The 27063-nt window shown below is 34.0% G+C and overlaps 1 protein-coding gene across 6 annotated transcripts in view; it reads right to left on the bottom strand.

The window, feature by feature from the left end:
• Positions 1-27063, bottom strand: part of PPP4R3B (protein phosphatase 4 regulatory subunit 3B) — a 65915-nt gene that overhangs the window by 10505 nt on the left and 28347 nt on the right. For 4 of the 6 annotated variants that reach the window (XM_006930107.5, XM_003984012.6, XM_045054235.1 and 1 more), the window contains 8 exons: positions 26303-26419; positions 24792-24908; positions 13287-13418; positions 11883-11985; positions 8335-8376; positions 6130-6288; positions 2770-2939; positions 348-487 (listed from right to left, as the gene is read on the bottom strand). In XM_006930107.5, the coding sequence (XP_006930169.1) occupies positions 348-487; positions 2770-2939; positions 6130-6288; positions 8335-8376; positions 11883-11985; positions 13287-13418; positions 24792-24908; positions 26303-26419 (980 nt within the window). The remainder of the gene's footprint in view (positions 1-347; positions 488-2769; positions 2940-6129; positions 6289-8334; positions 8377-11882; positions 11986-13286; positions 13419-24791; positions 24909-26302; positions 26420-27063) is intronic. The other 2 variants (XM_019827236.3, XM_019827237.3) reach the window with 2 other exon arrangements.

Below are 27063 nucleotides of genomic sequence, written 5' to 3' on the forward strand. Positions count from 1 at the left end.
ATTTGAGAATAAATATGTATAACCAAGAGGAGCTAAAGTAATTTTAACTGAGTATAATTTATATCATAACCACCTCAACTGTGATACAAGATGTAACCAGAAAATATCCCAAAATATTTAAGGATATTGCAAACTAAACTAAAAATTTACCTTGAGTTATGATACAAAGCAGTCATTTTTCACATAAAAGATTCTGGTAAGGAGAATATCCTACCCTTCTATAAGACTCTGTACTATCTAATGATGGAAAGAATGCTCCTGGGTAAATTTATTATGTCAGATCCAAACAAAAGATGATTTTGGATATAATTATATAAACTATAGATGCAATATACTTAAAACAATACCTGTTCAGTTTCTGATTTTGTCTGTCTTTTTCTTGCTCATATTTAGTCTTCAATCCTTTGAATGTCTGAACATATTCAATTGATTCAAGTGCTTTATAAAAGTTTTCAACTATATGTGCAGTAAGAGACTTGATATCTTCCTGTATAAGGACAAAATTTACAATTCAAATATAATTCAATGACTGTTAGGAGAAAAACTTAAAGAAACTTTTTTACAGTTCCAAAGCTGACCAAAAAAGATTTTTCAAAATCGCGTTCCAAAAATAAGTGTCCTAGTTTCTTTATACATGAGCCAGGCCTCCTCAGAAAACTTGGAATAAAAAAGAAGCCTTTTTGGGGGGCTACTAAACATCTGAAAGTAAACAGATTTAGTTTATATCTTGTTTATTTTTTCCACTTATGTAGCACTTCACAATTTAAAAAGCACTTTAACATATACTTTCACTTGATCCCCCTAACAATTCTATGAAATAGGGTTCATTACTCCCATTTTACAGAGAAGGAAAATTGAAGATCTCAGAGGTTAGATGGCCTGATCCAGAGCACACAGCCAGTTAGAAAATCATATATTTTTTTTTAATTATATTTTCAACAAAATGTTAGGTGTTACTTAATGACTCTTTCTTTAACTGGTAAGAAGCCTTACCTAAATAATAAACACAGACTCCTTTGACTGTATTACATGTACAGATATGATCAACTGTTAACTTGAATTCCACCTATTTCCAGTCTTCCAATGGTATAATTTTTGTGAAATAAACTGACAGCAATAACTTCTAAATTCTATATGAACCATTCTAAATAATCATTCCAAATACCTGAGTGTGAAGCAGGCTCATTAAAAAAAAAGTTTATTTATTTGTAATTTTGAGAAAGAGTGTGCGCCCAAGTGGGGAAAGGGCAGAAAGAGAGAGAAACAGAGACAGAATCTCAAGCAGGTGCCTGAATAATATTTTTATTATTAATAATAGAAGTCGTCATTCAGGAATTTAATATTAGTAAAAAATATACATGCCACTTCTTTAAAAGATACACCATAATAGGGACACCTGGGTGACTCAGTCAGTTAAGTGCCCAACTCTTGATTCTCATGGTTCCTGAGATCAAGCCCCAAGTCAGGATCCATCCTGACAGCATAGAGCCTGTTTGGGAGTCTCTCTCTCCTCCCCTCCCCCACTCAGGCATGCACACGTGGGCTCTCTCTCTCTCTCTCTCTCTCTCTCTCACTTTCAAATAAGCTTAAAAAAAAAAAAAAGATATACCACAAACTGTTTCTTTTAAGGATTTTAAGTCTTTAAATTAGTTCTCCTGTAAATCTCAATTAAGAAATATTAGAAACCCAGGTAAAATGGTTCTGTACTATACCCTGAACAAAATGATGAGTCAAGTTTTGGGATTCAATGTACATTTATCAACTACCCAAAATTATTTTCTGAAAAACAAATTCAATCATAGGAATAGGGATGGGGTTGTTACCCTACAACTCATTTTATCAGTATCTCACCAAAAATTTTAAGGAAAAAAATACAAAAGTCAATCTCTATTCATTAGAACAGTGCACTGTGAACTGGGGTTCAGATACTTGGTGAGTTAGTTAAGTATGTTCCCTCTTTTCTAAGGCTAAAGAGTACTTCTATCCTCTTCATCCTTTTGAAAACCATACTCTTAGCAAGTGACTATTATTAGAAAAATAATCCAGTTAGCCAAATCATCTTTATCTGAGAATAGCATATCATGAGCAGAAATGTGATTTGTAACACACGCAACTAGAGAATGAATTTCTAGCTCTGATTTTCTTTTTTTCAAATTCTTTCTGACCATGTGGCCATTTGCCCTGGTGGGATGATTTCATTGTGTGGGAGAGGGTAAATTTATTGTACTGGTTCTACAGTTACCTGTCTTATCCCTGTTGCTCACATACAGTTCTCTCCAGATCTTTTTATGACAAATCTTATGTTGGCCCAAAGCGAGCTGTGACCTATCTTCAAGCTCTGACTGTGCTCCTAACCAAATGGATGCTCTTGAATCAATCACGCAAATCAGTTTGGATGACTCACGTACCTCATCTATAAAATAAGGCAGTTGGAGTGGTCTGCCTACTTCCTGGTCTCTTCAACTTAAAATTCCATGATAAAAGCTTACCTTTTATACATCTTCCATCAAAGTTTATCAAAGTAATTATTTTCAACCTTTCTATATTTATCATTACCTCTACAACAGATCAGAGAGATCACATCATTGAATGGCATGCTTGACTGAAAAGTCTACATACATATGCCAAATATAATCCTAAAACATTTGGCCAATGAAAATAATACACAGTAAACATGGGTTAAAACACTATGCTCAATTTCACAATTTAGAATATTAACATTGCTAAACATATAATTATTTTGTTAAGAAGCCTTTACTATAAACTTACCACTCTTATAAATTCAAATAACTCAATGACAGCTGAATTCAACAGATTGTACCGAGTTCCGTTATCCAGGAGAGCATTTATAACTGGCTCAAAAAGATTTCCCTTCGTGATGTAACGATTATAAAATTCATCTTTAAGGCCAATTATCCGCCTCATAAAACGAAGAGCACCTAATTAAAAATAATACAGGGAACAAATTGATAATTTATTAATAATTATTGGGAAGTATAAAGAATGTATACTTCTAAAATAAAAAGTAAACACTGTGTACTAAAAATAATTGGGTTTTGAGGGAAAAAATAAGTTAGGGAGAGACCACTTAAACTTGTATAAACTTCTCTGGTAGCTAGCAAAAAGTCCAATAATTGGTATTTAGGAGATAAATAAACTATTCAGGCAGGTAGCTCCATAATATAGAGATTAAAAAAACATATAGAAAGCACAGGCTGCCGATGCCGGCAGTACTGGGAGCAGTGCTGGTGGACATGAAGACAGTACAGTGACAGCAGCTCAGGACCAGCGCAGGGCTGTCCGTCACGAAGGTGGGCGGAGCAGCGGTATAGCCTGTCAAGACGGCCTTGCCTCTCTGCAGGAGGGAGCTCTGAAGGTAGGTACTTCTTTGTGATTTCCTGAAAATAAAGCCAAAGGGGTTCTTGCTGCCAGCTTAAGAGGAGGGCTGAAGGTCTTTCACTTTTCTGATGAAAGCTACAGTTCCACTCCCACCATTTCAGTTCTCTTTGCCTTGGAAAAAGCATCTGTGAACTGACGCTACCTACACATTATAATGTCATTTCCTTGTTTACCAAGCGCTTATGAGCTGTTTTGCCATAGCAGATCAGGCTGTACTTGTAAAAGAACAACAGAGTAACAAATAAGCAGTATCATCTGGCTTTTCACATTTTAGAATACTGAAATGTTCAGTCTCTCATTTCAACCCACTGTTCACAGATGGAATTCATTAAAAGAAGTTGTGTCTGTCAAAAGAGGTTCCTAATATTATCTGAGAATAAAACAGAAACAGGCCATGTAAGGTCTAAATGTAGGATGACTGTAACACTAAACAAGTGTGAAGAGAAGTGCTAGACTTCTAACAACACCTAGTCTTTGTAGCAGAACAAGAAGTACTTACTTAAGATTAAAAAGACTGAAGCACCGGTAAAGATGTGAGCACTCTCATACACTGCTGGTGAATAGTAGGATATAGTAACAACTACACTGCTAATTATAATGGAAATCTTGAAGCAATGTAAACATGTAAATACTGGAGATTTGTTCAATTATGGCACATCCACATAAAGAAATGACTCTGCAGTCATCCCTAAGCACTTGCTACAGAAAGCCACATAAGAACACCTATCATGAGAACATCCATCTTCCGAAAATTAATATAAAAATTTAATGTAAATGTGATCAGGATGAACTAGATAAAATTATTTTTAAGTTACTGTGAAAGAACAAGTGTCCACGAACCAAGAAAATTATGAAAACGAAAAGTGAGGAGGGACTTAGCAGATAATTAACTTTACAACAAAGATGCCATAGTGGACTAAGAATAAACTTTCCCATTTATTTCGTCTAGTAAAGTAACAGATTTAAAAATATTAGTCCAGAAGTAAGACACAAGATATATGTGGTAACTTACTGGATAACAAAAGAGAAACTTTCATTCAGTGAGAAAAATATAGTTTATTTAATAAGAGGATGGGCACAGTTGGCTATCCATCTAGAAGAAAACAAAGCAAGACCCTCCAAACCATATACAAAAACAAACCTCAAATGTATTACATATATAAGTAAAAAATGAAATAATAAAAATATCAGAAGTAAAATGAGGAGGATATTTTATTTGTATAATCTTAGAGGACATAGATGTTCCTAAGCAAGACAAAATCCTCAAAACTCATAAAAAGAAGACATATTTTTCATCAGGGAGAATTTTAAATTGTTATGTCAAAAAATAAAATAAAGGTAAATGTGAAAGACAAATGAGACTGGGACATTTTCCCCCCCAAACATGATATATTACTGGTATCTCTAATATAAAATGAGCTCTAAGAAAAAGGTAACAGACAATCCACAACAGATAAAATTCAAAAACACTAAAACATGAAAGTATGTTGCCAAAGAAAACATAAATGAAAACACAAGTGGAATACCACATTTCCCATCATCTGCCTCCTAACATTTTAGGAGCCAGTAAAACTGAATGCTGCCAGAGTGTCAAGTGCTTCAATCTTTTGGGAAAGTTATCTGGAGGCTGTATGTTAAACTCAAATTTAAAAGGATACATTAAAACTATATAAACATTCTTTTCTGGCAATAGAATTATTGGGAATCTACACTATGGAAATAAACCAATACTTAAAAGATTCATATACTAGACTATTTACTACAATGTTGTTTGGAGTGGCAAAATACCAAAACAATCCCATAATCTGTACACTGCAGAATGGCAGAATAAATTGTGGAAGAGCCACTCCATCAAATGTTACTCAGCTACATTTAGGAAAACAACTTAGTTGAGACTATATTCAATCACCTAGAGTAAGACTAAGGGACTGAGAAGTATGTTAATATGATCCTTTTTTGGATAAAAATAAAAAATACCTGTAACTGTGTAAATATGTTTATATAAATTTTTACGGAGACAGAAAAAAACTGTGCAGGCTGTTAATGGTGGCTACTTTTAAGGTCTTAAAAATAATGGTTGGGGGATTAATATTTTCTCTATATATTAAATGTTTACATTTTATCTATGATTTTTATGCTCAGAAAAAACACACAAAGCTCTTTTTATTTGGAGAGAGGAAGTTGTTAGTTTATCTCTATTTGCAGGTAAAATTGTGAAGAGGAAAGGAAAGTTAAAAGTTTGGCAACCATCAACTGAAGCAAATACTGGCATTTAAGTTTGATTATTACCGGTTCAATTGGTCTACTGAGGGGGACTACTCCTAAATTATTTTTACAAGTTCAATAAATAACCCGAGTTACACAAAAATATTTCAAGGCTATATCTCAAAAGTATAAAAAAAAGTCACCAATGAATGACAGTGTAATGAAGCGGATGTAAAAGACAGTAGGACTTGTTGTATTAGTGAAACGCTGTTGTTGTACATGCTATTGTATCACGACTTAAGCCAATTCAATCCAAATGTGAGTAATATGTGGGTGGGAAGCACCATGACCTATTCCTCCTGTCCTTTAAATAAAAGATTAGTACTTCTCATAAAATCATCTTTTTAATAGCATATATACTGCTAAAAAAAATAAAGTCCAATGGGTAACTTCAGGGTTTATCTCTATTAAAAATGTTGTTTCTTAAGATATTTTACAAGAACATTCATTTAAAGTGTTACTTACACAAGGCCAGGAAAGTGTGCTTTGAATTCATCAAGACCAAGACTCTTCTTAGCAAGTCCTTGTTCATAATATAGTTTTTTATGTGGTATGTGTGATGTTCCACGCAAAATGTGAGTAGTTCTAAAATTAAGGCAAGCAGCTGTGCTGTTTGATAATTATCTACAAAGAAAGTCATCATATGAAAATAAAATAAATATCGCAATTCATCTAAATAGAATAAAGCTTATGTCCTAGATTTTAGAGCAACAGTAAAATTCTATTTGCTCCTCATTTTTATATCAATTAAAGAAGCTACGGATTTTTACTTTTTCATTAGCAGACTCCCCAAAAGTATTATCAGTTTTACTGACTAAATGGATACTTTCTAAGGCTCTTGTATAAAATATTTATGAATATTAAGAGGAAAGAAAGTCTAAATAAAAATCTACAAACATGATAAGAAAACCGTCATTGCATTGAGATCTTCTTAGTAGTGTTTCCTTAATATGTGCTATTACTATTAATTAACCGATAAAAAGAGTCCACAGTAAATAGCTCAAACTTTTTGCCCATCACATGGTGCAATATAAATTTCCCCAGTAAAATAAGTATGTTTTAAAAATTCATTTTTGAGAGAAAGAGAGCAAGTGTGCATTCACGAGTGGGGGAGGGGCACAGGGGGGACAGAGGATCGGAAGCAGACTCTGTGTTGACAGGAGCAAGCCAGACGTGGGGCTCAAACTCACGACCCATGAGATCATGACCTGAGCCAAAGTAGGGCACTCGACCGACTGAGCCACCCAGGCGCCCCAATATGCTTTCTTTAAAGACACCTTTAAGGAAAGGACATTTTTGGCTATTTGAACATCAAGTGAAAAATATTACATCAATATTTATTTTTAACAATAATCATTTTAACATCAAATCATGATATCCATGAGATGCCTACTGAAATAAACTACACTGGTTTTTTTCCCTCAAGAGGCTTTGGTGTATACATTCATGAGATTTCAAATTGTTTCCTGAACATCAAAATTGAATGTATGTCAAAGGCTCATGTCAACAATTACCCACACCTATTACAAATGTTTTAGGCAAGAAATATTAAGCCGTGAGGAAATTTTGTAATTACAGCTTTACAGAGTAAATCTAGTCCAACTATTGTATTTTTGAAGAAGATTACAATTATAAATAAATATTTTATGCAACTATGATCCTATCAGGAATAAATCAGCATTCTTTTGATAACAGAATAGCCATTAAAAACTGGGTCACCTGTTCAGTTTTTAAGTGGCTGGTTCAGTTGGTTAAGTGGCTGATTCTTGATTTTGGCTCAGGTCATGATCTCATGGTTTGTGTGATCAAGTCCTGTGTTGGATCTGTACTGAGAGTGCAGAGCCTGCTTGGCATTCTCTCTTTCCCTTTCTCTGCCCCTCCCCCACCCTCAAAATAAATAAATAAACTAAAACAGAAATACAAAATACAGTTCTGGTATTTCAAAGATCCTTCCTACTTTCAATGCAAGTAAAGAGTTTTACTTGCTTCAGAGCAATCTGTGTAACCAGCACCACAACCAATATATGAACTAGTCCCTCACCATTAAAAAAACAAACTCTCTTAAACTCTCAATTCCCAAATTTTATTTACAAAGATTTTGTAACAATGATCTGCAGTGTTAATAAATGTCTTGTTTTCACATTCTCAAATTAGGACATGAAATTACTCATGATATCTTGAATCCAATCTCTCCTAGACCTTTGATGAGCCTGGCAGAAAAGATAGGATGCTAGGTGCACACAGCATATTTTCCATACTCCCAGCCCCACACCTGCTATGCATGTTCCAAGCAGAAGCAACAGTGTTTACACTCACATTCATAAACAATACCTAAGCATAATGTTGTCATCAATACTAGTTCCTAACTGGCCTTAGGATTTCAAAGATAAGAATGAACTAAAATCCTCAATTTTCAGGTATCTTCTCAAAAAAATATCAGAAAATAAGCTCTAAATTTACAAAAACAAAAAATTCCAACTGGTTTTCTATCTTTTATATTGGAGAAAGTGGACCCTTTTCTTTATTATAAAGAAAAAAGGAAATATATTTTTTTAATTTCATTTGTTTGAAAATATGCCTTTCCTAGCCTTGTATAAATAAATGCATTATACTCTGAGGAAAAAAAGCTTTCACTTTGTATTAGTTCATAAAATAAGAATTTATACTTACCAGGGCAAATCGTGCTGTTCTTGTTAGATCCAACTATATTATCTAATAAAAAAAGTTAAAGTCAGTTCAGTAATAATTAGATCACATTTTCCTAGTACTTTACAACATACAAAGCATGTCTTTGATCATAATCTCATTTTACCTGGATAATAACCATTATGAATTAGTTGTGAGGAGAGGGTAAGGGGGTGGGCAAAATGAGTAAAGGGAGATACAAGGTTCCAGTTATGGAATGTATGTCACAGGGATAAAAGGTACAGCACAGGAAACATAGTTAATGGTACTGTAACAGCACTGTGTGGTGACAGATGGTAACTACAACTTGTGGTGAGCACAGCTTAATGTATAGACTCTTCAACGTAGCACTGTGTATCAATTATATTTCAATTTAAAAAATTTAGTTGCTTCAAATATACCTGTATCTGCAATTGTTTACAGAATTGGGTGCAGATGAGGAATTATTAAAAGACAATATCACAAATATTCTGATAAAAGAAAGTGAGGTTACAACCAGAGAAAAGAATGATACTTCTTTTACTTCTCTTAGCCATCTTCCAACAATTAGGACAGGTCTCTCTACGGAGGAGTTTCTTCAACTCCAGAATAACACATGTTAACAATTAGTCATTTATGCTTTGAATTTTGAGAAAGTAAGTAAGACATTATAAGTTCTGATTTCTAGGCACATGGCTTACAGTACATTTGTGTAGAAAAAAATAAGACTATCACACAGCATTGTGTATGATAAAAAATCTGGAAACAAATGTACATTAGAGGCAGAAAGGTTAAATTACAACATACTCATAAGAGAATATTATGTAGGGTTTAAAAATAAGAACTCCATCAATATGGACAGATTTCTAAAAAGCACTGAGTAAAAAAATTGCAGAATATGAAAAACAGAAATCAATTCTTATCAAGTTTGAAAACATGAAAAATAATACATTATACATGTCATAATAATATAAACAGACATGGGGTGATAAACTTCAAATTTAGCATTTCTTGAGGGATGGGGGAGAAATGAGAATGTGGGGAGAACAGGAAACTCCAACAAATCTGTAATTTATTTTCTTTTCGAAAATATTTGGAAAAATATGTCAAGTTAGTTTTGATAAAGCCAACAGGAAATATATGGGGGTCTGTTATACAATTATCTAAATATTTTTCTATGGCTGGAAGTATTTTAAAATAAAGATTAAAAATTTATTTTAATTTATACATATGAAACCATTCTGCATGAAAATGTTCTGCAACATGTTTTACCCAACTATATATTTTTGGGAACTAGTCAGATGAAAGATCAAAATTCAATTATTTTAATTGCTATATAGTATTCCATTATATGAATATACCATACATTCTTCATTTTCCTACCATGAGCAAGGCACCAACATCCTTGTACCTGTCATGCACATGCATAAATGTTCCCTAGGGAAATACAAATCAAAGCCACAATGAGATACTACCTCGCTCATGTCAGAATGGCTTACATTAACACCACAAGAAACAGGTGCTGGTAAGCATGAGAAAGGGGAAACTCCTGCACTGTTGGTGGGAGTGCAAATTGGTACAGCCATTCTGGAGAGCAGTATACAAGTTCCTCAAAAAACTAAATATAGAACTACCCTAGGATCCAGTAATTGCACTTCTAGGTATTTACCCAAAGGATACAGAACTAAAGATTCAAAGGGGTACATGCACTCTAATGATTATAGCAGCATTATTAACATTACTAAATGTCCACTGACTGATGAATGGATAAAGAAGATGTGGTGTGTGTGTGTACATGTGTGTATCTGTGTCTATATATCTGTATCTATTATCTACATGATAGAACATTACTCAGCCATCAAAAAGAATGAAATCTTACCATTTGTAATGACCTGGATGGAGCTAGAATTAGAATGTATTATGCTAAGTGAAATAAATCAATCAGAGAAAAATACCATATGATTTCACTGATAAGTGGAATTTAAGAGACAAAACAGATGGCTATATGAGAAGGGGGAAAAAAAGAGGAGAGGGGGAAACAAACCACAAGAGATTCTTAACGATGAAGAATGGAGGGTTGATGGAGGAAGGTAGGTCGGGGATGGGCTAGATGGGTGATGGGCATTAAGGAGGGCATTTGTGATAAGCACTGGGTGTTGTATATGATGAATCACCGAATTCTACTCCTGAAACCACAACTGCACTGTATGTTATCTAACTCAAATTTAAATAAAAACAAATAAATAAGTGTTCCCTAGGATAGACACTCAGAAATTGAATTGATGGTATTATGTAAGGTGTGCCCAGTTCACAATTTTATTACTTTAGTAAACACTCTCTTTCACTTACTTCTTAACTGACTCATTGAATGTGTCCCCCCTATTTCTCATTTCACCAGATGAGTTGTATGCTTATCAAAAAGTCCTTTGTTTATGCTAGTTATTTTTGGCAGTATGAATACATAATTTAAATACTGCAGACTGATGTAATATCATAAAAATGTAGTATCTATGGCTAAGCTGAATACAGTAGAAGTAGAAAAACCAGAAGTTGTAGCTGATGAATTACAGGTGTAGTTTATGTGTGATAGAGGACATGGAAATATGTTAAAAAGTACATTAAAAAAAAGGCTTGCCCCTCTACAAAATATCAGCAAATGAGTCAGAATTTAGAATAAATATTTACAAGGGTGCATGGGTGGCTCAGCTGGTTAAGCCTCCAACTCTTAATTTTGGCTCGGGTCATGATCTTGTGGTTCATGAGATCAAGTCCCACGCTGGGCTCTGCGCTGACAATGCAGAGCCTGCTTGGGATTTTCCCCCTTGGGATTCCCGCTGTCTTTCTCTCTCTTTCTGTGTCTCAAAATAAAAATAAACATTAAAAAAGAATAAATGTTGACGGAGTTTTTTTAACTTTATTTTTTTTAATGTTAATTAATTATTTTGAGAGACAGAGAGTGAGAGAGAGAGAACCCCAAGCAGGCTCTGTTCTGTCTGCACGGAGCCCAATGCAGGGCTCGATCTCACAAAACATGAGATCATGACCTGAGCCAAAATCAAAAGTAGGACGCTTTCCAGACTGGGTCACTCTGGTGCCACATATGTAGCTAATTTTTTTAAACCGTTCTCTGCTTTAATCAACTTTTTTGATTAACCCATCAACTTTTGATCCTTATGTTGTAAAATTAAAGAGTTTTTACTATACTGCCAAATTATCCTCCAAAACGATGGTTCCCTTGGATTTTCTAATATAGGTAATATACTGTCTACTCTTATTCTCGATACTAACTCTAACAACTCTGGGAACAATCTCCTTTTGCTAGATGTTTATAAGTCTCTTCCTCAAGGTGCAATGCTTTTTGCCACATTTTCTGTATCATTCTCTAACACAGACACTCTGAAACAAGGGAAATCATGATTTTATACTGCAGTTAAAATTTTTCAGTATTAATTTCCCTGACATATAAAGCACTGAGGAGACATCTTGTTGTAGATTTAATACTTATTTTAGTCTTCAAAAACAGAAACCATAAGCAGGTAAGTAAGAGACCGTACCCTTTTCACACTTATCTTCTGAAGTATTGGTCAAAAGTGGTGCTGTGAGAACATGCATACAATGGTTGTAGAAGAAATTTAGAAATTCACTTTTTTCAGTTTTCTGAAATATACAGAATTAAAAAAAATACTTTATTATCTTTTAATTAATAAAATGTCTCTAAGAATTAGTGCAGGTCATACACAAATAACAGATACTTTAAGATACCCCAAAAGCAGCAAAAAACTAGTTTTATGTTCAACTTGATATTTTGCAGTACTAAAAAATCAAATCTATTTCGTATTACTTATTATATTAAAATGAAAGCCAAGAAAATGATGATAAAAAGTTTATCTGAGGAAAATTATTCAGAAGAATTTTTCTTCAAATACGCTTGTGATCTGCAATGCAATGAAGAATATCTATCAAGCAATGTGGGAGGAGCAACTTAACTGCTTAAACTTTGAAATTCCAGATTTCATAGCATATCCAAATATGAAAAAACACCAAATTGATTTATCAAGCCATCTGAAACAGGGCAGAATTTAGACCTATTTTTTTAAATTAAATTTATTATTTGGAAAATAATGCTTTTGATTTTGGCCACTATTTTTTATACAAATGGTCTCATAAATAAGTCATGATTTAAATACAACATACGTATTCTCTAAATATGAGGGAACTTTAATATAAAGAAAAAACATCCCGGGGCGCCTGGGTGGCTCGGTCGGTTAAGCGTCCGACTTCAGCTCAGGTCATGATCTCACAGACCGTGAGTTCGAGCCCCGCGTCGGGCTCTGGGCTGATGGCTCAGAGCCTGGAGCCTGTTTCCGGTTCTGTGTCTCCCTCTCTGTCTGCCCCTCCCCCGTTCATGCTCTGTCTCTCTCTGTCTCAAACATAAACGAAAAAAAAAAAAACATTAAAAAAAAAAAATCCCAACATTTTGAGACAACTATTAGTATTTTGGAATATTTCTGTAAGTCTTTTTTTAATGACTTCTCTCTTACTATGCGGTTGAGACCATTCAGTACATATTAATTTTTAATATGATTAAATAACACATAACATAAAACTTATCATTTTCACCAATTTTACTGTTTACAGTTCAGCAGTGCTACATATATACACACTGTTGTATGCTAACTTTGAAGAACTTAAGAGAGGCCAAGGGCCATAAATAGAAAGGCTAAAGTTTTACTAAGGTTTTAGCAGATTACAATCTTGTATTTTGCCAAATAAACTCCTACAGGACCGTCACTGCTACTTGAATGCCAAGTGTACAAATACTTGTTTTTCAAAATTGTACAAATTTTAAAATATTTTATATTTACATATAATTTATATGTTTATACATAATTTATTATACATAAAATCATTTAAAACTGACTAGACTAAAACATTTTTATCTCAGAATAATTTCTTACATTAGTTGTAGCCAGCATGTTCTCTGGATCAATTAGAGTACGAAGAAGTCCCATTAACTGAACAGCACCTCCTAGCTCAGGATCAGTATCACAGATCATTTGTTCAATTACTACATTAATGAGAAGGATATCCTGAAAGAAAACATATTTCCATTAGACCTGGTTTGGAGATAAGACAAATATACCAACTGAAAGAATAAAATCAGAATTATACAGAAAAAAACAAAGAATAAACAAACTTTTTAAAACTTTTACATTCCTAATATTTTGCAAAACATATTTAAACTTTTAGGCACCTAATATCTTTCAAAATTCTATAAACACATGAGTGAAAAAACCTAGTAAAAAAAGCAGAGCACACTACAGCTTATGATAACCTCAGTATAGGGGAAGTGGGAAACAAAACAATTTACCAGTGATTCTTGTTCACTGGAAATTCTAACAGATGCTCATTTTAGGTTTCAGCCTCAGTTATGAGTTTAGAAGTTGAGTGAGTAAGACCACGTATCTTGTGACCCTAAAACACAGATTGTCTCAGCTTTTTTTTAATTCTTTAACGTTCATTTTTATTTTTGAGGCAGAGAGAGCATCAGTGGGGGAGGGGCAGAGAAAGGGAGACACAATTAGAAGCAAGCTCCAGGCTCTGAGCTGTCAGCACAGAGCCCAATGCAGAGCTTGAAGCCATTAACTGTGAGATCATGACCTGAGCTGAAGTCAGACGCTTAACTGACTGAGCCACCCAGGTGCCCTGATTGTCTCAGCTTCTAACGAGAAAATCCTTTCTGGCAAAAAAAGGGGAAAACTCAGTACAACTCTCCACAGGAAGCAAGTGGGTGTGCACTGTGTTACATAATAATCTAAAGCTACACAGATTTGTTGTTACATTAGTTGCATGCTTTGGCATCTAGATTATGAAACTACAAAGCAGGCTGCAGATACAAAATCTGCTTTTGGCATATATTTTTAAGAAATCTTGGGAATTAAAATACAATATAAAGCGACTGTTCATGTCAAAGAAAAAAGTTTTCACATCAACTCAGTGGATCTGAGAATATGTTTATAACTGGGGGAAGAAAGGTAGTAACTAAAGGAGATGAACTAGGGAACTGCGTGGAATGAAGATGAACTTAAATTGGGAGAATTCTGTAAAGTAATAAAAAGAAATCTTCAGTATAAAGCACTTTTTGTTATTATTTTGTTTTGCTAGCCCCTCTCAAACTTAATATATTGTGATTTCCAAAAATATTTCCCTGTAAAGTTCCTTAAAATTCCTTAAATTCAGTGAAGAACCAACAAAACCATGTCACAGCAACTGAACTGCTCAAAATTAGAACCCTACCCCCAACATGTTTCAAAATTTGAACACCAATAAATCAACTGTCATGGCATTAGGAACAGAATAAAATCTCTTCAGAGAGTTATTATGAAATAAAATTGACAGACCTACATTAATAAATTCAGATCCAAGCCTCATTTCAATTAGAAGGAAAGATTACACATTAATCTGCTGCTCTTATTCTGATATGATCGGCAAAGCATAACTCATGTAAAATATCAAGATACTACAAAAAGGTGTCAGCTAATAAACTTTCTTCAGAACAATGCTATGGTATTTACTTACTTTAAATCTGTCAATATGTACAAATTGGATTCTACCAGTTAATTAGGGCCTCAGATAATTTGCTCAATTATATACAATCTTCTTTCATAAATTCATTCATTTAAAACTTGACACACACAAAAATCATAAATGATGAATTTAAGTTACATCTAAATGAAACCACAGTGGCAAGAAAGACTTCTTATGGTATAGCTCATACACTGAAATGTCATTTTAAAAGTCTTCAAACTTTCTGCTCTTCTCTCTTACATGCAATGTCTCACAAATCCTGCTTCCATCAATATCAATATCAATGCCAAACTCTGAGTCGCATAATTTAGTGACTTGTGGAGGTGAAAAAAGCCAATTTATGTATTTCATAGAGAAACAGATGGCTATAGAGAACTATAGCCCTTTTAGGAGATAAGAAAAGAACTGCCTTTCTCAAAGGCCTGTAAGACCTCCCTGCTAGAGACAGGTATATGCACCACGGAATGTTATCTTCAGAATGTTTTAAGATACTGAAAACTTCACCTAGGAAGGGCACAGAGGTCAGTAGATAAATTGCAATCTCTAGGTTTAAAGATTATGCTTGGTGTAAGATCTTCAGAATCCATAAGAAGCAAATAGTTTGGAAGCCTACTAAATAGTTGAGGAAGCTTAACTGTCAAGAAAGCTTTAAAATAAAGAACAGTCCATGACTGTTCAATCTCTTAAGACCACCACTGGGCCAGAGAACTCATACCAACAGAAAGTAAGCTATGAAGATTATACAGATGCTTGGAAGAAAGGCATCCTCTACTGCCCATCCCAGATGTAGCCACAGCTGATCATGTCCTGAGAGAAGAAAGGCTTTGGAAGAAAACAGGCAAGGGAGATTTTTCAGAGACAGCTGGTTTGGTTAAGAAGTCTGAGCTACTGCTATTCTTACTCAACAAATAACTGATGGACCAATGCATCACAGTTGTGAATGAACGACTGCTGTATGTATGTTCTCCCTTTTCCAAACAAAAGCAGTTTAGTTTTGATGTTGGGGGCGATAAATTATCTTTTTGTTTATAGGTCACTGAAACACTAGGAGCCTTATCTGGACCTGAAGGACTACGTAATACCCAAATACTCTGGATGTGGCACTGGATACAAAAGTGAATGGAAACTTGATTTGTCTCCCTTGAGGCAAGGGTGGATGAGGAAAGAAAAATGTATATAAATGTTAGGTAGGTATAGAGGCAGACTGCAGTTGATACTAGGAGATGCCAACTTAGTCTCTACTCTCTTTGTTTTGTTAGCAGAGCCCAAATTTTGTTCAGAGAGGCAATGTACTTAGCTAAAACACTATTTCCCAGCATCCTTCATTGCTAAGGATAATTCACTTTTGGCCAAAGAAATCCAAGTAGAATTGCTAAGTGGAACCTCCAGGAAAAGTGCTTTAAAATGAAACACAAAAGCTATCTAGCCTTCTCCATTACTCTGCCCTCTGCTTTCATATTCTTCTTGCCTGGAGGTGGAATAGTAATCTTACAACCTCAAAGTAACAGACATTAAAACCAGAAAATGAGAATGACCGGCTCAGAAGATGAAAGTGATCAGGCATAATGAGATGGGGATCTAAGGGCATCTTGGAGTTGCTTCTCAACTTATTGTGACATTAACAAAATAAAACCTTTATTAAGTAAAACTATTTTAAGTTGGGTTTTCTTTTTTTGTATGATGAAAACACAACATTTAACATAATATCTACTCTCTTGGCAAAATTTTAAGTATATAATATTCTTAATTATAGGTACTATGCTGTGCAGTAGGTCTCTGGAACTTACTCATCCTGTATAAATTCTATACCCTTTGATTAATACCTTCCACATCCACTGGCAAGCACCATTATACTCTCTGATTCAAGTTTATTTTTTATTCCTCATACAAGGTGTATCATGTATTTTTCCTTCTGTGTCTGGCTTATTTCACTTGGCAAAGTGTTCACTGGGGTTCATTCAAGTTGTCAAAAATGGCAGGATTTCTTGTTTTTGTTAAAACTGAATAATGTTCAACTGTACATGTATAACAAGTTTTCTTTATCCATTCATCTGCAGATGGACACTTTGGTTGCTTACATACCTTGATTATTGTGAATAGTGCTGCACTGAACATGGGAGTGCAGGTATCTCTTCAAGATCTTTTGGATTTATATACAGAAGCAAGATTGCTGGATCATATAGTAGTCTACTTTAATTTTTAGAGGAACTTCCATACTGTTTTCTGATGGCAGCACCAATATATCCTCATCATCAGTATACAAGAGGGTCCTTTCTCCATATCCTTGTGAAGACTTTTTATCTTTTGGTAACAGCCATTCTAAAAGATGTATGTGTACTTTGGAGAAATATCTATTCAGCTCTTTTGCCTGTTTTCAAACTGGGTTGATTTTTTCCCTAATGAATTGCTGGAATTCCTTACATATTCTGAATATGAACATCTCACCAGCAATTGCAAACAAACTCTACACTTTTACTCCCAATCCACATACTATGAAATTGACATCAGAATCTATTTTTCCATATTGTGTAGCTATTAAAAATAGACATAAACTATAAATACGGTTCTTCTTAATATTTTGTCTTTTACCTTTTATACTAGGGTTAAAACTGATTTATATAACACCAATAGAGTATTACTTATTCTGTATTTATCTACATATTTACCTTCACCAGTGATATTTACACTTTCATATGCTTTCTTGTAGTTGTTTAGTGTTCTTTCTTTCATTTCAACTCCTTTTAGGGGCATCTGGGTGGCTCAATCAGTTAACCATTCAACTCTTGATTTCGGCTCAGGTCACGATCTCACAGTTTGTGAGATCAAGCCCCATGTCAAGCTTTGACCTGATAGCATGGACCCTGCTTGGGATTCTCTTCTCTCTCCATCCCTCCCCACCCCCCACTGGATGTGTGCATGTGCACTCTCTCTCTCAAATAAAAAAAACTGGGGGGAAAAAAAACAACTCTCTGTAGCATGTCTTATAAGGCAGGTCTAGTAATGCCAGGTAAAGTATTCTCAGCAGTTTTTTCTTTCAGCACTTTGAATATATCACCTTACTTTCTCCTGACTTCCATGGTTTTTGCTGAGAAATTTGCTGAGACTTAGGGAGTTTCCTCGTATGTGATTAGAGGTGTTTTTTTGTCTTGCTGCTCCATCACTTTTGACAGTTCTATAGTAACGTGCCTTCGTGAAGACTTCTTTGGGTTGAATCTATTTGAGGACATATAAACTTCATGCACCTGGATGACCGTATCTCTCCCCTGACTTGATGGTATTAGCCATTATTTCTTTAAATATGCTTTCTGCCTTTCTTTTCTCCTTTGAGGTTCCCATAATGTGTATACTGTTTTTCTCTATAGTGTCCCACAATTGATACAAGTTTCCTCCACTATTTTTCATTCTTTTTTCTTTTGGTTCTCTGACTGGATAATTTAAAATGGCTTATCTTTGAGTTGTATGATTTTTGTTATCTGCTTGAGTTGGCTGCTGAAGCTGTTTATTACTTTTTTTCAGTTTAGTCAATGTATTATTCTTCAGCTGTACAATTTCTTTTGCTTTTTTTATAGTTTCTGTCTTTGCTAAACTCTCATTTTGTTCATGTACTGTCTTCCTGATTTCATTTAGTTTTCTGTGTACTCTTACAGCTCACTGAACTTCTTTATGACAATTATTTTGAATTGTCAGGCAGTTCAGTTTTCCATTATTCGTAACTTTTGTTTGTTTCTTTGGTGGTATCAAGTTTCCCTAATCGCTGTAATCTTGCACTAATGTCTGCCCATCTAAAGAAGTAGTTATTTCTTTCAGTCTTTGCAGACTGGCTTTGGCAGGGAAAGTTCTTCACTAGTCAGCCTAGCCAGAGATTTTGGCTGGGTCAGCTGATGGAGTTCATTACTCGGGTAATGGACCAGTTACTGACATCTGTGTGGTGATGTTGAGAGCCCCTGCTCCTTTTCTTTGTTCTTAGCTATTGTGGGGTGATTCTTCAGTAATCTGGGTAGGACATGAAAGAAATGACCTTCATGGGTAATGTTCTGAAAGGCTGGGGATGTCAGACTCTCACTCACTTTGCTCTCCCTTTCCCCAGAGAGGCCCAGAGGATCTCTTCTGGTGCTGTGCTATGTTGAGAAGTGACAACGGTAAAGTGAAACAGTTCTTACTCTTTCCAATGCATCTTTTCTAATTTCCGTGCTCCACTAAAATGCTACAACCTTTAACTTGGACTCTAGAAGTCTCATGGAGGCATTCTTATCTGTTAATGGTTGTTAAACTGGTTTCTGTTGTGGGGATGAGACGTGGAACTTCCTATTCTGTCATCTTGCTGATGCCATTCCTGGTTTTTCTGATATATGAAGCCAAAGCCATTTTTAAGTAATACATTAATTCCTTATCCTCCTCTTCTGTTACAGGTCTCAACATTTCCATCATCACAGAAACTAGAGAGTACTCTTTAAAATGATTATTACAGTTTCATTGTTAAAGAAAAGGAAAAAAACAATCACACTTAGACAAAAAAAAAAAAAAAAAGATGCAGGGGAGAAAATGGCAAAACATGGGAATTTCTCACAATCAAGAATACTAATTGCCACATACAATGAAAAGTCTTAAAACAAGTTGGCTTCTGAATCCTTGTGTCAGATGTGTTTATTTTTTAATGCTACCATGTGTCACTTTAATGAAACAAAAATAATTTATTAAAGAAAACACAGAAGAGACATGAATCCATAAACTTTCCAATTCTGTGATAAGGGCCAGACTTTTGCACTAAAATTTGCTCTGAAAATAAAAACAAAACCATACTTCTGCTTTTGGTCAAGATGGAGTGATAGGAACTAAATTTTTGTCTTTTACCTGGAACAACAACAAAAAGCTGGACAAAATATATGAAGCTACAAGTGGTAATACATCAGCCAGTGAAAGACACTGAGAGACAGGGAAAAAAAAGCCTTATGATACAGGTTAGGTTCTATTATTATTATTTTATTATATTACCGGATTCTGCCAAACTAAGTAAAAATCAATTTCTATAATATTAGAATTAACCATAGATTTAGAGATTCTGTCTCACAGAGCAGTATAGAACAGCTAGACAGTCTTATTCCAGAGGTATACTCATCTCAGTAAACAAAATTAGTCTACTGCAGTGCATGACTGTATCCACTCAAAAGTAACAGTATCTTTCAGAAACAATGAACAAATAGCTCCTAGGCAAAAGAATGAATGGTTGAACATTCATCAATTAACTAAAAGTATTACCAACATTGTAAGTTGTCTGTAAGGCATGTTTCATTTCTTAATACAATAGAGCAAGCCCTGGTGAACAGAAGGAATAGCTGAATCAAAGGACCCAGTCTAACTGGGGTATAGCCAATAAGTAGCTATCTAAGTGACCTTATTAACTCTCCCTTATTAACTTTCCCACCACGGCCCATTATTTCTCCAAACGCAGAACAAAGGGAACAGAAAATCACTGTAAGCTGGATGACTCTTTCAAAATTCAAGCCAGCTAGAGTTGAATTGTCTAGTTTCTGTTTGCTAGAGTTCTTTACGGGCATTAAAATACTGTGAGTACAAATCCATTTTTCCTAAACCTGCTTCTCCAACAATGGCATTTATTAGGCTAGGAAAAAACAAAAAACAAAAAAAACTCATGCTCAAACAAGTGCAGCAAAATAATGAAGATGTAAAACAAAACAAAACAAAAACAAAAAAAACTACTGGAAAATTCCTTCTTCAAAATCTAAATGATGACCTGATGTGCAAATAAACCATCATATAGTAACTCCAGTGAATATGTATCAATCTTGGAGCACCAAAATCTATTCAAGAGAACACCGTCTTAAATTTATAGATACACATTTTTTTTAAATCTGCTCCCCCTTAAACTTATAGTTTTCATTAAGAGGGCCCAGTGATTCCCTCCCCATTAAAACCTGCTTATTCCTATGGTCTTTTTTTCTTTTCTTTTTTATTTTTACTTCTTTTTACACTGCCATAGAAGCTTCTGCATTTGTAACCTTCAATTCAAAGTCAGCCTTTAAATGCCACCATCATTGACCTACAATATTCTAAGAAAGGGGTGTAAGTCAGGGGTTGGCAAACTACAAAACTACTTTGCTCGTTGCCTACTTTGTAAATAAATTTTTACAGTAAAACATTTACTAGAATACAGCTATACTATTCGTTTTCAAACCATCTACAGGCAGTTCATACTACAACGGCAAGGCTGAGTCTGCAACAGAGCCCATAAGGCCCACCAAGTCATATTTATGTTTTGGCCTTTTTTTTTTAAATTTTTTTTTTTCAACGTTTATTTATTTTTGGGACAGAGAGAGACAGATCATGAACGGGGGAGGGGCAGAGAGAGAGGGAGACACAGAATCAGAAACAGGCTCCAGGCTCCGAGCCATCAGCCCAGAGCCCGATGTGGGGCTCGAACTCACGGACAGCGAGATCGTGACCTGGCTGAAGTCGGACGCTTAACCGACTGTGCCACCCAGGCGCCCCATGTTTTGGCCTTTTAAGAAAATTTTGCTATCCTTCACCTAAATAGCAACATTTAAGTAAATTTAACCAAGGTTTCAGGGAGATTTTTTCAAGGTTTTAATAATTTCTAAATCAAAGTTTTAGAGAAATGATATCCTCATTGGTTTCATTACCACACTTCAACCTCACACTATTCTTAGAAGCACATACTGGTTTTTAAAGTATGATATTGAAATACATTTTATAATCCACGGTATTAGACAGTCACTATCAGCCAAGTAGCAACCACGACAAAGTCAAATAAATATTTTCCACTAGCACTCTCTGGTAAGATAAAAAACATATTAGCATCCATGTATCTTAGATTCCATGAATATAGTAAACAAGAAAAAAAGAATGACAGGAGTGGGAACATTATTCTGAAGTAGAATAAAAATAACTGATGGATATTGTGGAAACATTTTTTTTTAATGTGAATGTAAGAATTATTAGAAAAAAATGCATGTGAAATTTGTTCTGCAACTTGAAGGCCTGCAAGTATTAGAGAAATAATACTTCTTTTAATCCATTCTGACATGTTAGAAGAATGCAAAAATAGCTCTTCAAATTCTACAGAACTAAATGGCCCAACTCCTTAAGTCTGTGCAATGGCGTAACATTCTAAACAAAAATACCCGTAAGTTCAGTTTTTAAATTTGAGGGTATTTCTTGATGGGATGCACTGAAGGAAACATTATTTTTGCACCATTCCTGTCACAAATAAATAACCTAACTCGAATCATGAGGAAACATTAGATAAACCCAAAATGCTGAATACTGGAGCGGAAAGTTTTCATTTTTGTCTTGGCTAAGATGAACATTTTGAGATAATGACAAAATCTGAATTAGGACTGCAGTTAGATATACCACCGTAAAAATATTAACTTCTTGATTTTGATCATTATAAACATAATTATATTATAGATAGACACTGAAGTAGGGGTAAAAAGGCATTGTGTCATTTCTGTACCTTATTCTTCAATGGTTTAGAACGAAAAATAATTATGTTTGTATGTAAATGTGTACATATAAACATAAGCAAGGAAAGAATATGATAAAGCAAATTAGAGATAAAATATTAACAACTGGGGAACCTGGATGAAGTGTATATAGGAGTTCTTCATACTATTAATTGTGAATTAATACAGAATTTTAAATTTTCTGTAAATTTAAAATTATTTCAAAATAAGAAGTTAAAAAATGGATGCAATTTTAAGAAACATGATTATGTTCAATATAAAATATTGAACAGTTGGGACGCCTGGGTGGATCAGTTGGTTAAGTGTCCGACTTTGGCTCAGGTCATGATCTCACGGCTTGTGAGTTCAAGCCCCATGTCGGGATCTGTGCTGATATCTCAGAGCCTGGAGCCTCTTCAGATTCTATGTCTTTCTCTCTCTCTCTGACCCTCCCCTGCTCACACTGTCTCTCAAAAATAAATAAACATTAAAAAAATAATAATATTGAACAGTTAATTCTAAGAGATTAGCTTATGTATTTTTAATTTTATTAAGGCAAATTGTATCTCCCAGAATTATTTTAAAGTAAATTCCTTATATATAATTAAGTATTTGAGTATAAATCTTTACAAGATAAGGACTCTTAAGAAAAAAAAACTCAATGCTGTTATCATACCTAAAAAAATTAACAATATGAATATATTCCTAAGTGAGAAATACAATGCAAATACCTGCCAAAATAAGTGGTTGAATAATAGCTGGATTACTTACCCAGTCATATCCTAAAATAAGTTTTACTAAATGTTTCGGAGGGCATTAACATAAAAATATGTGAAATCTGTGGCAGAATAAAAAGACAGCAATTATCACTAAATCTATCCTTCTAGCTTAGAAATAATGACTATGGTAAAAAAAATGTTAATATTTCCTGTGTCTCAACACATATTTTAATATGTAATCCAAGTTCTAAAACCAAATCTGCTCCGTAATACTGGAAAGAAAAGTTTGAATGCTGTGCATTTATTTTAAAAGGCCATCAAAATATCAACTGCCCACCAAATACACAGTTTAAGTCTTCTCTTTTTAAAGGTTACCAGGAACCCAATGTAGAATTGTAGAATCCTCAATTTTGAAGAAAAAAAAAAAAGAGAGAAATCTATCCTCTTTTGTGGGCTAACTGAACTATTTGGAGGCAACACATTTTTAAACTGTTTGTTAAACTGCTAGATCTCAGAAAATTTGGAGAAATGAAAGACCTTGAAGATTAGGATTCTATCAACATGAAAAACTGAGAAAGGGACTTTTCATAGTTAAAAATCAGTAAGTGCTTCTCTAAGTCTCATCCATCAATCAAATGTAAACAAGGAAGTATTTCTAAAGAAAACAAATAAAAACTTTCAGAGTAAAGAATTCTAAAAATTAGTTTATTATTCTCTTCGTCTGAAGAGATTTTATGATGGATGTCCTTAATCAATGCATATCACTGAGGATGCAGCAATTAAGAGTGTTAATTTCAGAGTTACTTTCTGTAAAGCTGGCACTAAGATACACATTACAATAGTGAGATTATAAACTAATAAACTAGGTATCTGACTTTCTTTAAAGTCAGATTTAACACCTTTTGGGTTTAATAAAAAAAAACCTTAAAATATACTTAAAGATTTTTTCCTCTTTCTTCTACTGCCTAAAACTGTAGCATTAGCTCAAACTGATTCTAAAATAAAATGACTTTAAAAAAGAAATACCCTGGAAATATCTAATAAAGAATGTAAAAATCTAAGGAGAATTTAAAAGATTAAACACAAAACAGCAACTGTATTTTAATTCAAAAGTAACTCATGCAATGAGAAATCATACAATGGGAATCAAAATCTTCTTTAAGAAGGAACATAATTATACTCATTTTCTTCTTAATACTAAAATGTATTTGATATGAGAAAGACTACTTTATAGTTCTATGTTCATTTTGTTCTTAAACAGTTTAAAGGGAAAGTTTAAGTATTTCCATAGTGGGAAAACACATTGGTCTCATTATTAAACATTCATTCACATGGAAAAAAAAAAAAAGACACATTTAAACAAGGGAAAACAATTTGCTGGTTTTACCAGGTAAGTGTCTGAGCTAAGGGTTTGAAATTATACCTCATTAGCACTTGAACTTTTTTAAATAATTCGATTCTGTTGTAATATATTTACCTCAATACGAGTTTGAATACAGTTTGTAAAATAAATCAAATGCCACATATTCTGGGCTTGCTAATGTCACAAATGATCAGAAATCTACTATTTTGCTTCACTGAAGATTAAGACTGTAGTTAAACCTTTTCTCTTAATAGTATGCCAACACTACTCTACAGGTAATTCACATATAATCACAGCATTATTACTTACATCATCACTCTGCTGGGCTTCTTGCATTACAAATTCTCGGACCATAGATGGACTAAACTCTACTAGATAAGAAAATATATCTGTAGCTGCTGATCTAACTTGCAAATCATCCATGCCCTAATAAAAGGAAAATTAGGTTACTTAGAGACTGTTAACAAAAACTGTGCTGTGTTCCTTTTCTTTCCCAAATCTATACACACCAACTTTTTGGAATTAGACATTGTACTGGATTCAAAATGTATAATCTCTCCATCCTATACTTCCTTTTATTTTACAAATATAAAAAACTTTTAAGCAGCTCAATGATTAGTTTGTGCCAGTTTTTACCACCACGAAGATAAATATTCAGGGAACTTAAATGTAAGAATCAACATGGGATTATAAAGAAATACTTTACAAATACTGTACAGAAATTTTTTTTGATTTAAATATATGCAAAATGTGAATGATGTTACCTAGTTAAGACTCCATAACTTTCCAGAATCCATCTTTGGTCCTGGATTTATTTGCCAGTTACTCCTTAGTAACTGATTCTTTTATGACTCTCCTAATAGAGGATGCTTTTGAAAATACTGGGTATTTTCACTCTTTTTCCACAACTTAGTTTTCTAAGGTACTGATCCATAACATGAAGGATACATGACTCGTAAGTTACAAAATCTCCCAAGTGATTCTGAACACATTCCCTAACTCAGCAGTTCTCCAAGTGTTGTCCAGGGAATCCTGGTGAGGTGTCCAACACCCTTTTCAGGAACCACATGAAATTAAAAACTATTTTCATAATAATAAATAATCCTAGGGCATTATCAGCCCTTTTCACTCTCAGTATATCACAAGTATAGTGGGGTTTTCCAGAGGCTATAAGACATATGATATCACAACAAATTAAATGCAGAAGTTGCTATGAGAATCTAGCTGTCTGCTATTAAACCAAATGTTAAAGAGATTGCCAAAAAAAAAAAAAAAAAAAAAGAAATGCCACTCTTCCACTAAAATTTTTTGTTCTGAAAAATTATTTTTATAAGTTATATTATTTGTTTATCATTTTAAAATGAAATAATAAATATTTTTAATTTTTCATACAATACCAATGGATAAAAATCATAAACAGATATATATGAGAACCACTGCCCTAACCCATATTGCAGAATGAGCTGCCTTGGTCCAGTCTGCCCTTACTCTACTCTCACTGGTCTAAAAAGGAAAGACATTTTAAAAATTTCTATAAAACATACTTAATATTGCTACAGAAGAGATAATAGTCTTGAAAACACACGTGGGATTTTAATTCACTTGAAGCCATATTACATCCAAGTGCTTACATATTAATATTACAAATTCAAGTTAATAAAAATCTGAAGATGGAACACATTTGTAGTAATTCACTATCAAGTGAATCATAACCTAAACTATACAATTCAATATGCATTACTATAATACTTTCACATATGTAATATAAAGGTACGAGAAATTCACAACTTCAAAAACATGAAAAGAAGTTGGATAATTACCATTACAATTTCAAGAGCAGGCAGAATCCCCAATTTTGCCAAAGTTTTGAAAAATGCATCCCTGTTTTGAGGTTGTAATGTCTGAGAAAATGCACAAAATTCCTTGAAAAAATTAACCTGCAATGTTAGAAAGTATAGTGAGAAGCTGACACACATAACAGCAAACTTGGGCTCACTTTAATGTGATATACCATAGCATGATATGCCCTTCTGAAGGACCTTGCCTCTTCAGGGTATCTTGGCCCCTCAAACCTGTAAAGAACATCTTAAAAACTAGCATCCCACTAAAACTAAACTTCGCATTATTTCCACAAAATGAACGATGAACTCTCCCAAGGCATACAGTGTACATGTTGTATGTGGAGTCTCAGAGAGTGAATACACATATAGTATTTTCAATTCATGATTCAGTTGTAAAAATGTCATGTAAGGTATGTATTTTGAATTAGAGCATGTATTTTTGTAGAAACATGCTATATAAAATAAATGGTAGCTGGGTTCTCACACAGCTCTCAAAAGTACAATTTCATTTATAAGAACTGGAAAGGACATTAAAAGATTCCCGAGTTTAAAGGCCTAATTTTATAAATGAGAAAACTGAGTAGGCTATTACCTACACCAAGATGACTTGGCTAATTTAAACCTGTAATCTCTCATTACTTTTTAAAACCCAAGTACCTGATTATAATGCTTAAAGAAAATGACAAACTGCTGGTAAGTAGCAATCATTATTCTCTTCCTCCAAAGCATGGTTCGTATCT

The sequence above is a fragment of the Felis catus genome, chromosome A3, assembly GCF_018350175.1.
Source record: "Felis catus isolate Fca126 chromosome A3, F.catus_Fca126_mat1.0, whole genome shotgun sequence".
NCBI classification, from domain to species: Eukaryota; Metazoa; Chordata; class Mammalia; order Carnivora; family Felidae; genus Felis; species Felis catus.